Here is a 12,508-nt window from a genome sequence, read left to right on the forward strand (position 1 = left end):
GACGGGCAGAGGCTCGGGAAGGGAAGGGGCAGCGTTTTGGGGAGCACGCAAAACCCTAGCTGGGATGCTGGGCCCAGGGAATTGCGGCAAGACAGGTCTGGAAGGAGAGGCTGCAAGGAGAGCTGGCAGGAAGTTTGGAAGGATTTGCAGGGAGCTGCTGCTCCCGCAGGGCAGCAGGGCGTGGTGATTTATCTGTATTTCCTGGAGTCCTCAGGGCCTCCGCTCGGCCTGACCGGAGTGGGAAAGCCGTGCAAGGTCATCCTTGTCAGTGGAGTTGGGACGGGATGGAGCCTTACCTGGCCCACTCCAAGTACGCACCACCTCGCACCACTGGGCAGAAGTACTGCGTGTTGGGCACCACAGACACAAGAATGAAGCCATGGCTCAGTGCAGTACCCTGGGTCAGTAGGTACAGCACACCCATGCTGTGGGTCAGTTCAACCTCAGAATAATACCTAAAAATGTGACGATTTACTACTCTTTTACTAGGGCAGGGGGTAGGGCAGCATTCAGTGGGTCATCAGGGTCTTACCTTTTGCCATGCACAGGGTAAGACGTGGTGTTAAAGGTACTGTTCAGCTCCAGGGTGTGCCTTGAGCAGATATTCACCGACACAGCAGTGGGCAGAATTCAGCTCCTTCCCCTCCTGGTGCCCCTTTTTTTGGCTGTACTGCTGGAGGCACAGAAGGTGCAGAGGGTTTGCAGAAGATCCTGCCTGATTTGAGAAGAGCTTAACTGGCAGCCTGCACTGTTGCACCCACACAGACCTTCAGAAGTGAGGCCTGTGCAGAGCAGAACTCACACAGCAGGGTTTCATGTGATCTTTTCCTAAAGAGGCCTTTCTGATGTTTGAGGGGAAGGGATGAACTGATGTGGCAGTGGAAGCAGAAACAGGATAGTTTTTTTGGCTTTAGCTGCGAGAACCGCAGTGATAGTTCTACAGCAGGCAGTGGGTTGGGGATCCATCTGTCTTTGTCAGGGTTGTGAAACTTTGTGATTGGGATTAGAATGGGGGGAAAGTTGGCAGGCAAACCAGCATAAATTACGAGGGGCATATCTCTGAAAGAGAGGAGTTTAAAAATAGCAATTTATTAAATGTTTTGTGTGTGTTTCTGCTTTTTGAGCTTTCAGAATACCCACATTTTCAAACTTCTCTGTGTTGAGTGATAGAGTCTTATCTTTCTACCGTCCCTTTTTTTCTTTTTTTTTTTTTTTTGAGATGAAACTGGAATTTGCAACTTCAGTTGCCAGGAGCTGGGATTTTCACACAGTAATATTCAGCATGCAGCAAAACAGTAGGGCTCTGTGAAAACTAAAAAAAGCATCAGGGAAGGGAAAGAGTTATTTGAGGAGAGGCAGGCCAGCACAGATGTAGATTACTGGGAAAGGGGAACTTGTTAAATTGAAATGTTCTTAGATGTGGGGAGAGTTTGTGTGTGTATACTGTGTCATTACTTTCTCTAGGCGTTGGACACAGAGCATCTTGCACAAGCATTCCATATTCTCGTGAAGAGAAGTCCCAGAAGACCACAGTATAGTAAGTCCCAAGGCCAGGTAGTTGTGTGCTTTCTCCAGGAACATTTTCAGATCTTGCTCAGGGAAGGAGAGTCTTCCACTGCTCCCCTGTTAATGCGTCTGCTGAAAAGCAGCAGAGTTTGACATCTGGAAACTCAGGAATATAGGTGCTCTCCTCACACAGGACTGACCTGTGGCCATCAGCATTTCTCTGCGCTGACTGCAAGGGTGAGAGGATGTGTTACCCTGCTCAGAGAGGATCTCCAGGATGACCACGGGGAGAGTAGATGAGGGCCATGTGAGCAAGAGCACTGTTTTGTGCAGACTGCTTCCTGGGTACCTGGCTCAAAATGTGGCTCTGGCACCTGTGGAAAGCTATGGGTAGACATCAGACTAACCACTGAGCTTGAGGAGCAGTCTTTGTTGACACTCTACTCTTTTTCAGCAGCAGTCACCATGAAGAGCAGTAAGGATGAAATGGGAAAGCCCAGCAGCAAAGGCTGAAGACTTCAGACAAGCTGACCTTCCCAATGCCAAGCTGTACCTGCTCTGGCTGACCTGGTAGTGCAGTATGATTAGGATGAAGAGGAGGATACTGTGGGCATCTTGCTTCTGTTTTGCGGCTGCCTTTTTCCTTGTGGTGACACTCCAGGTACAGGGGCAAGGGGGTGGGGTATGCATGAGATTGCTGTCAAAGCAGGACACAGTTCTATCAGATGAGAGAGAACATTGAAGGCAACAGACATTTTATGTACTAGTCTGTGCTTTAACAGGAGTGTTTACAGAAGCTCTGTCAGCAACACTGGCCTGGTGGCAATAGCTGACTCCAGAAGTGACATTACACAGAGAACACGTCTCTTGTAGAGCTCCTTGGATCTTGGAGGAATTTCTCAGGAGCGTTGGAACATACTATGCCATGTTGCGTTGCCTCCATCCAGCATTGCCTCCCTGTGTTTGAACTCATTAGGCAGGGGAGGCAATGCTGGACCCATGGAGACATGAAAACTTTATGGTTTTTTTAACAACTACTAGGAGAGACTTGGCTACTGAATGGCCGTCCTTTGTCCTGAGCGTTTTCCAGGGAGAAAGCAGAAGTTGTGTTGTTAAATCATATCTGATGTGGCCATATCTCAGTATAGAAAGGTGTTTCCTGCCTCCTCGTTACAAATTCAAAGTAAAGCTTTTGCTGTTCTGACATAAGATCACCTGGGCGGTGGCTGCAGTCAGTGAAATGCATGTGATTTGATTGACAGAAACTTCACGTACGGACTTAGTGCTTGATGCTTAAATTCTGATTTGTCAGGCAGATGTCCTGGCTGGTGACAGTGACATGTTGTGATGTGTGTATTTATTTCCCTGAAGGTTATCACCGAACTGGGCAATTCAGAGAACAAGGTGTCAGTTATCTCCAGTTTACACAGCGGCCCATTAAGGCCTGTGGAGGGACACACTTTTCAGCTTAAGAAGCAGGAACTTCACAGCAGCTTCAAGGCAGAGTCTGACGTTAATCACTATCCTGTCCTGCTCTGGTGGTCTCCCCTGACTGGAGAGACAGGAAGACTCGGTCAGTGTGGAGAGGATTTTTGCTTCTTTACTATCAACAAGACCTACCAGCACGATCAGATGACAAGGGCTTTTTTGTTCTATGGTAAGAATATTTCTTTTTAAAGGAGTAGCTTTCTCTCCTGCTTAGTTATTTTCCTTTGGAGATTAAATATTCTAAGTGACAATGACAGAACAGGAAATTTATGCAGCTCGTTGGACTAAATTTTGCCTGGTGCTAAATACCATCCAGGGATGCACATTCTCAGTAAAAGTACTCTGAAAACTGGCTGTGCACGTTCTGTGGGATGACTGATGCCTTGTCTCATACTGCTTTCCAATCACATGTACTCCCTGTTCATGGGAGAAAAGACAATTAATTTCATGTAGTTGCCAAGGCGTTTAAAGACAGTCTGAGATCAAGCCAGCTTTTTCCAGTCTTCTGGCTTGTCACCCCTAGCAGAGGTTCTGCAAGGCCTTTGTTGCACTTGTGCAAGTCTTTTGTCTAAAAATGATGCCCTTGCTGGTAACAGTGCAACTCCCCTGCCTCATGTGCTGAGAGATTGCTAGCAGACTGTAAATGGGAAGTAGTGAAAGAAACCTATTGATTCTGCACAGGGGGCAGCAACTAGTGCAACCTTCTGAGCTGCTCTGGCTCTATCAGAAACTTCCCACTACATTTACTGTAAGGTTAATCTACAAAACACAAAAGATGCATCTTTTAAAAGTAGACCTTACTTCATTAGTTTTGTTCTTTTTCCCCACGTGGTTGCTTTTGAAAGAAAAAAAAAATGAATTTTAGGCAGAAAAATAAATTCAATTTTTTCCTCTGACTGGTAGGTTCAAATCTTTTGTTTGGAAACAAAACAAAATAAAACAGGGTCCTGAATCTCATTCACTCAGTCAGAATACAGGTGAACTGGAAATATAGGAAAGAAGGGCCTTTTGCTTGATTGTTAACAGTGAACCAAAAACTTCTCATGACTAATCTTTTCAGACCTCCAAGTAGGTCAGCTTTGTCTATTGATAATGTAGTGGTCAAGCATGAAAGCAAAGGAATAACAGCAAAGGAATGAGAAGCTGACCCAATTAAAGACAAGGAAAGCTGGATTGCATCACAGGAAGCTGTGAAGTCTGGTGATTTTGGTCTCTGATAGTAATTTTGTCTGTCTGTTTCAGCATTAAAAAGACTGTTATTCTTCATTTTTAGCAGGCTTGTGGACACAGTATACTTTCACTGGGCAAAAGACTTTTCCTGTAGTGTTTCTTTTTCTTCTTTTTCTAGTGATGGTGGCTATCTGTGACTGTGTAAAGGAAAGTGTCAAAATATGCAAAATTGTAACTTATTTTTAAACCACAGTAAATGACCTCACAACGCTAAAACCCAGAGAGTGTGACTTTTTCTCTCTGTCTCTCTTTCTCTCTCCATCCCTCTTTCTCCCATCCCCACCCCCACCCCCTTGATGCACTGAGCTGTGACCCTGCAAAAAGGCATGTCTTACTGTTACAGACTTTCCCTCTGAACAGCCTGCTGAATGAAAACTTGAATATCTGAATTTCCATGCTATGGCTGGATCAGAGCACAGTTTCCCCTTCCAAAGAAAGTGCTTTAATTTTGGTCAGTAGGCTAGTAAAGAGAAGAATGATCCAAAGATTAGGAAAAATACCGTGCAAAAAATGTGGGGTTCGGATGTTTTCCAGCACAGCTGCTTTGCTAGGAACACCAACTTTTCTACATCTTGTCCTGGCTTACAGTCCTGGCCTGGGAAGCCCCTGGGTGTAGGCGATGCCTTTGGCAAGTGCCACCTCCTCCTGTTTGTAAATGAGGTGTGGCATCCACTTGCTAGACTTTGTCTCTGCTTTTGGGAGGGGTTCCCAGTTCCACCTTTTCAGTGTCCCATAATTCACAGAGTGTTGTGTTCAGCGTGAGCTACCAATTCGACTGAGTCAGCATGAGCTGGATCTGTCAGAGCCTCAGGGGTGTTTTTCCTAAGGGAGGAGGATGTCCAGCTGTTCTGTGCTGGAGTGTTGTGTGCTGGACCATGACTCCTGAAGGAAAGATGTCTCCTAAAATGTAGAATTTCTCGTAACAGCATGTATCTTTCGCTTCTGCACTTTGCCACGTACCTAAGATTTACAGAGTAATAGTTTGGAAGTTGAAATTGCTCATAATTCTAGTCTTATAGTGCTTTTTTTTTTATCCCATTGTATGCTCCTTTATTTCCTTTGTCTCATGGGATAGGGAACATGCAGATGGTATCTTCCCTTTAATAATTTTTGTTTTCTTGCTGGACTGGGATCGATTAAGTGCTGTATTAGAGTCTGTCATTCTGATGTGCCCTGATCTGTACTGTGTCCAGTTCTGGGCCCTCACTTAAAGAAAGATATTGAGGTGCTGGGGCATGTCCAGGGAACGGCAGCAGAGCTGGGGAGGGGTCTAGAGAGTAAGTCCTATGAGGAGTGGCTGAGGGAGTTGGAGTTGTTTAGCCTGGAGGAGTCTCAGGGGAGACCTCATCACTCTCTACAACTGGATTGTAGCCAGGTGGGGATGACATCTTCTGCCAGGCAGGGAGAAGTAACAGTATGAGAGGACATGGCCTCAAGCTGCACCAGGAAGGGTTCAGGTTGGACATTAGAAGGAATTTCTTCATGGAAAGGGTTGTTTAATGTTTGAATGGACTGCCCAGTGAGGTGGTGGAGTCACTGTCCCTGGAAGTGTTCACGAAATGACTGGACATGGCACTTAGTGCCATGGTCTAGTTGACAAGGTAGTGATCAGTCCAAGATTGGACTCGATGATCTCAGAGGTCTTTTCCAACCTAAATGATTCTGTGATTCTATAGTGCATTTTTTCTTTAGGTTTCTCCTTTGCCTAACATAACTGTCTTCTAGTTAGTAAGTTTTACATGTTGCCTTTTTGTCTTTCTCTCATTCTTGCCTGCATTTTCCCTTTCTCTTCTCTGCAATGCTACTTTAAAGAGGGAGAACCCTTGCAAGAGTCCGAGCTGAAGTGCTATGGTTTCACCCCACAGCATTTCATTATTGTCAGTATGCACTGCTGCTTCTCTTCTTGGCATCACTTAGAATGAAGTATTTTCAAAACCAGATAGACCTTATAAACTTCTCCATGAGAATTTGATTCACTTTCAGTTTTTGTCACCTTCTTGTATCACTATAATACATCAAAAACAGAATAAGCAAATAGCATTTTGCATTGAATGGCACAGCCCTTCATCCTACTAGTGTTGAGGGCTTGGGACTAGTCTTGAGTGGAAAATGGAAGGTCAAATACTTCATCATCATGACCAGGCTTCGTGAAGGAAGATTTGGGAAGGGCTCTACCCATGTTTGTTGCAAGCACGTTGGTGGCTAATGAGGCCAATACGAGATGAGCACGTCCTATTGCAAAAGGCACAGCAGAAAGACTCCTTAGATGGTATCTTCTGCAAGACGTGGTTCTTTCTGTGTTGTCTTTTCTCCTCGAGAGTGATCCTGCTGCGTTCTCAAAGGCATCAGCAGTGTTACAGATGGTGTGTCTCCAGACCTCCCGACTGGAGGCCAGAGTAGACCAGTTATGTTGATCAATGTGACCAAGGCCCAATGTTGTTTCAGGGAGTCCTTGTGTCTTCTCTTCAGGGCTCCTCTCTTGCAGCAGCCGGTGGCAAGTTCACCATAAAGCAGGATCTTAGGGAGGCGGTGGTTGGTCCTTCATCCTGGAGACGTGCCCTGCCCAGCGCAGCTGTGTTCTCAGCAACATGGCCTCAATACTTGTGACTGCTGCTTGTTCTAGAACAGATGTATTGGTCACATAATCTGACCAGTGGATGTTTAGGATTGTTTGGAGGCAGCGTTGATGGAAGCGTTCCAGGAGACGCAGGCGGTGGTGGTAGATGACCCATGATTCGGATCCATATAAGAGAGTAGACAGCACTATGGCTTTGTAAACACTTGAGTGGAAAATGGAAGGTCAAATACTTAGTGGCCCTGAAAAAGCCCATCTGATGCCCTTGAAGGATCTTGCCCTATAGGAGGTTTTTACTGACAGCTAGCTTTTGTCTTCACTGCAGTAGTGAAGTCTTACGTTGGTTTTATAAGGTCATCCTTGGAGTCATCTTGGCAGGCTCATGCAGCTGCAAAGGCCACTGGGTGTTTTTTTATTGTATTTTGGTTTTTAGATCAATGTTCTGTGTAAGAATTTTGCTAGTACCCTCTTTTTTGCCATCAGTGATTTGAAGTCAAGGGTAGAATGGAAAGTGAAAAGTTACAAGTGTGACTGAGATGATGTTATGACCTGCCTCTGAGGCAGGATGAGTGAGCTTTTGTTTATAAATCCCCTGGGGTGAATTAGAGTGAAATGAAACTGAATGACTGGTGTGTATATATGAGCCAAGTTTATTTTAAAACAGTTTAATTGCAGTGGAAAGGAGGTATGTGGCTGTTTTGGCTCTTTTCGGTATAAGTATAAAAATTTCATGAAGAAAAAAATGTAAGGAAAAGAAAGGAAGAGAAGGAAGAGATAAGAGTAGATAGTGGAGAGGAAAGATGGAACCTCTGGTGGATCCAGTGATGAGACTTGATGGTTGCAGTTTTGATGTCCTTCATAGGGGTGATGGTCACAGTCTTTATCTGTTGGGGGTGGGGGCCCTCAAAACAGAGAATTCATCTAGGATGGGAACTCCTAGATCCCTCCCCAGGATGGGAATTCTTTGTGTCTGATGCAACGCTATGAGGCATGCTCAGTCTTCTGCTGGAGAGTTCCTGAAAAGAGTCAGGAGTGCTTTTGGGTCCTTGGTGGCCTATAGCCCCCTCTAGGATATGACTGCTGTTTGACCCTGCTTCTTGTGTCTGCACAGCTGTGCAGCAGAAGTTGGCATCAGGAAAGTATTACCCCACCTCCACAGAATCTGCCTCTTACCCGGCCGTTCCCCTTAGTTGCTTTGAGAACAACTTGTTTAAGACATCATGTTCCCAATTGTCCTAGATGCAGTCAACCACGGAGTTTGCTAAACAAAGGTTAGAGTGCCACAGATGGTAGAGTAGCTTGTCCAAAGATAAGGATCTGTGGTCTTTTCTAAGACAGCTGTTCAGTATTTGTTTCAGTTTTTTGAACTTCTCTTGCTTGACAATACACGTTAAAAGTTTTCTGTATTCAGTGCTTTTACTTAAATGGAAAACAGATACATTTAAAAGACAGTGAGGAAGTATCTGGACAGAGATTCAGCAACTTTGCATTTAGTCTGCAATAAGACTAAGTGTACAAGTGTAGTGCAGTGGTGCTGAAGGGAGAGTAAGAGTCAGATTGATGAGCTGATATTTTCAACTCGGTTTTGCACAGACCAGGCTTTGAGAAAAATCTTCTAGGTTTGTCCTAAGGCTTCTACCACAGTTTTCCTAAGTTATTCTATGGTTGTCTGTTTTTAGATTTAAGACATGGTTCTTCTTCTATTATTGGCATTAGTTTGGGGAGCTGTCTTCTGCCAGAAGCTACTTCTTTATGTATCTGGAAGGCAGCTGTGGTACATCACCTCTTAATTTTCTCTTTGATGAGTTAACAGCTTGGCTTTCAAAGTCTCTACAGTACAATGTCTTTCCAAAACCTGAAGTCGTTCTTGTACTTTTTCTTCTTAGCCCTTTCCAATATTTTAGCATCCCTTTTGTTGTTTTGCTACTAGAACCAAATTGAGCCTGCAGGAACCATGTCCTCACATCATAGAGGAAGTACCTCTGTTCTCCTATTTAGAGATCCAGGAGATTATTAAGCATCTCAACTAGTCTCATTTAAGTGCATGAAAATAAAAAATTCCTAGTGATCCTTTGAAGTGAGAGGCCTTTAAACTAATATGACATGAAAGGAAAACACATCTAATATTACATACTGATCCTCCCTTTCTAGATTCTTCTGCTGAGAAATTCAGTTTTATCTGGCATTACACTCTTGTGTCTTTGCATGATTGCACTTTTTGAAACAACTGCCTTTTGATGTCAGAAATGTGATGGTTGTAGGGCTGGTACTAAATTAAAACTAGATTTCTTTGTCATTGTAGTGTCACATGACAGATAACAGAATGAACACTGCTTTTTTCTAGGTACCGACTTCAGCATAGACAGCTTGCCCCTCCCTCGTAAAGAATATCATGATTGGGCCCTTTTCCACGAAGAGTCACCAAAAAACAACTACAAACTCTTCCACGAAGCAACCATCACCTTATTCAACCACACTGCAACATTTAGCCGCCATTCTCACCTGCCACTGACCACTCAGTACCTTGAGGGTGTGGAGGTCCTGAAGTCCTTGAGGTTCATGATCCCCCTGCAGATGAAAAACATCCTGAGGAAGAGACTTGCACCACTTGTGTACGTGCAGTCCGACTGCGACCCCCCTTCTGATCGGGACAGCTACGTGCGTGAGCTGATGTGCCACATCGAAGTGGACTCTTATGGGGAATGCCTGCATAATAGAGACCTTCCTCAGCATCTTAGAAATCCATCTGCCATGGACGATGGGGACTTTTTAAAAATACTGGCACAGTACAAGTTCATTCTTGCTTTTGAAAATGCTATTTGTGAAGATTATATCACAGAAAAACTCTGGCGGCCGCTGAAGCTGGGGGTGGTACCAGTGTACTTTGGGTCTCCCAGTGTTGTAGACTGGCTTCCTAGTAACAGGAGTGCAATCCTGGTATCCAGTTTTTCACACCCTCGGGAGCTGGCCCACTATATCAAAACGCTGGATAGAAATGATGAAGAATATGAGTCCTACCTGCAGTGGAAAGTGAAAGGGGACATTTCCAACCCAAGGCTGCTTACAGCAATGAAGGAACGCAAGTGGGGAGTGCAAGATATCACCCAGGACAATTACATTGACACCTTTGAGTGCATGGTGTGCAACAGAGTGTGGGAAAACATCAGACAGAAAGAAAAGGTATGTGTGAATTTGTCATTGTGTCTTGGAGGGGCTTCAAAGTGGCACTAGGGTCAGATTTGTCCCAGGAAGTTCAGCTGCCAGTTTTCTGGCCAGCCGACAGCCACTGGTATTCCAGTGCCATTGTTTTGTGCATCCTCGTGTAAAAAGGTGTTGGCAGAAGGTGTTGGTGTGCAACCAGAGCACGTGTTTCCTCAGACTGCTGCAGGGCTTGAGCTCATACACATTGACAGTTGAGCTGGTGGTCACTTCAGCCAAAGACTTGAATTGTTCAGGAAGGAGGGTTTTTCTCAGGCTGCAGAAAGTAGCCTAACTTGCTGACCTTTTTTAAGATGACCTGAAACATTTGGAAACAGGTTGCCCAGAAAGATTGTGGTATCTCTGTCCTTGGAGGTGTTTTAAGACTCAACTCCATTTTGCCCTAGGCAATTAGATACACCTCTATCTAATATCCAAACACCTGTTTGGAAGAGGGGACTGGACTAGAGAACCCTGTCTTAAGATCTGTCTTGAGTACCCTGTGACTGTCAGGTTCTGCACACATGTGGTGTTCAAAGCTGTAGTGACAACATGCTGTTGTCTGTGGCCACAATCAGTGACTAAACATTGAAACATCCATGTTTAAGCCAGACTCTGTGTTTGTGAGAGGAATTGGACCTCTTCCTCCTAATCTAATCCTTTTGAAATTACGCTGATAGGAGACTAGTTAGTAATGGGTGTCTTACCAGGCAGCCCAGCACTGAGAGCCCAGCAGTCTTGCAGGGGTGACAGCCATGCCACCAGAAGGCCTTTTCAAAGACACCATGAGCTGTTCAGTTGTCTGAGGCTACCAGCTGTGAGGGATTTGGGTGGTATAAACAGAGCATTACTTGGAACTAGACTGAAGCTAAAAATTCTCACCATGTATCTTTCTGAGTTTGTCATTGTAATTGCCACATTCCATGAAGGTTTCCAGGTTTACGTACAAAGGGTCATTAGCTGCTTTTTAAACTCTCCACAAGCTCAGTTACCAGCATGAATCAAAAGTCCCCCTTTTTGTGTCCAGTAATTGAACTGGTCAATGCCTTTGGTATCCTACAGCCAATTAGGCTGTATTTTAGCTGATCACAGTCTGAGCAATGCACTGCGTGGTCAGCCAGTAGAAGGGAGATGAAGGAAACATTTGAAGTTACTAAGGTGAGCTAAAGGGGTGGGAAGTCCAAACTGGTAAGCATTACATTTAACCAGACTTTGCTGTTTGAAGCTGGTGCAAATTTGGACACATATCCTCTCTCTGAATTAGGAATACAACGATGGAAAAGTATGGAATAGTTTAGGTACAGGTATTCCTTCCCCATGCTTTTGTGGCTCTCTAGTCAATAAGATGATGAAGAGCTGTTTGCTCTCCTGGTCAGATTCATGGCTTGATTTTTCTCCTTAAAAATATATATATCATTAAGTGTGTGCATATATGAGGTGAAAACTATATAATGATGAAAATATAACTCCTTGCCTTAGAATTTTAGTTTGGATGGGCTGATGGTGTTCATTTGCAGCCAGACCTTATCTGAGATTCAGGCTCTTGTCAGTGTGACTGACCTTGTCCCAGACACTTTGGAGAGGGCTTTCCCTGTGACATCCACAGGGACGTGGTCAGAGCCTGTAGATGGAAGGAAAGTGTGACTGACATGCTTTTGATAGTTTACTAATGGCACTGCACCTTTATTCTCTGTTTGCATGGGTCCCTGAGTAACCCCTCTGATTTGTCTCCATTGGCAGGGATGGCTGCCCCGGAGGTGGGAGGCTCAGGTTAACCATCTGAGCTGCCCCAAACCAGAGGCGTTCTGGTTCTCATCCTCAAACCCTGGCTGGACTTCTCTCCAAAAGCTGTGGATACCAAGCTTCGAGCAATCCAAGAAAGAAGCCTCGGCACTGAGGCACTTGGTGGAAAGGAACAGGAATTTTACAGCTGAAGAATTTTGGATGCTTGTATTCAAAGAATAAACGCAATGACCTGTAAAACAGAGTGAGCTCCTCAGAGGAGTCTGTGAAATTTTCTTTTGTTAGTGACCTTATCATTTAGGATTAATAAGCCATAGCAAGTAGACCTGTAAGACTGAATTTGGTATTTTCAGTGCTCAAGGGTCACTAAGAAATGCTTAACAATAAAATTACCCTGCCAGGTAATATGTGTACATATGTATATATATAAAAATATATATATAATTATTTATATTATTATTAATTGCCATTAGTTCACATGTTTGAACACTAAGGCCCCAGTTGTCAGGGCTCTCAAAGCCCAGCTTTAAGCAGACAGCTAGTTACCATGAAGCAGGTGGATCTCCCTCCATCTTTAGATACATACCAGCATGGCCTCTGGACCCCTTTTTCTGCCATCCAAGGCCCTCCTTTGCTTCACTTATAGCCACGAGCTGGAGAGCATCTGACATCATTGCACTGGTACAGCTTCTGTGCTGCTTTGGAGGTAGAGTAAAAACTTGGGACTGTGTCCCTGGCTAGTTGTTTATTATCAATTTTCCTGGCACC

The 12,508-nt window shown here is 44.6% G+C and overlaps 1 protein-coding gene across 4 annotated transcripts in view; it reads left to right on the forward strand.

Annotated features, from left to right (window-relative positions):
- FUT10 (fucosyltransferase 10) overlaps positions 1-11,996 on the forward strand; it is a 16,657-nt gene extending 4,661 nt beyond the window's left edge. For 2 of the 4 annotated variants that reach the window (XM_018086163.2, XM_018086164.2), the window contains exons 2-5: positions 1,964-2,167; positions 2,878-3,163; positions 9,144-9,979; positions 11,738-11,996. In XM_018086163.2, the coding sequence (XP_017941652.1) occupies positions 2,087-2,167; positions 2,878-3,163; positions 9,144-9,979; positions 11,738-11,962 (1,428 nt within the window). In that variant the 5' untranslated portion in view covers positions 1,964-2,086 and the 3' untranslated portion in view covers positions 11,963-11,996. Of the gene's footprint in view, positions 1-1,293; positions 1,538-1,960; positions 2,168-2,877; positions 3,164-9,143; positions 9,980-11,737 lie in introns of those variants that run through there. The other 2 variants (XM_018086162.1, XM_018086165.2) reach the window with 2 other exon arrangements.
- The last annotated feature ends 512 nt before the right edge of the window (positions 11,997-12,508 follow it).

Source organism: Manacus vitellinus, unplaced genomic scaffold (assembly GCF_001715985.3).
Source record: "Manacus vitellinus isolate BGI_N305 unplaced genomic scaffold, ASM171598v3 scaffold_9_pilon, whole genome shotgun sequence".
Taxonomy (NCBI): domain Eukaryota; kingdom Metazoa; phylum Chordata; class Aves; order Passeriformes; family Pipridae; genus Manacus; species Manacus vitellinus.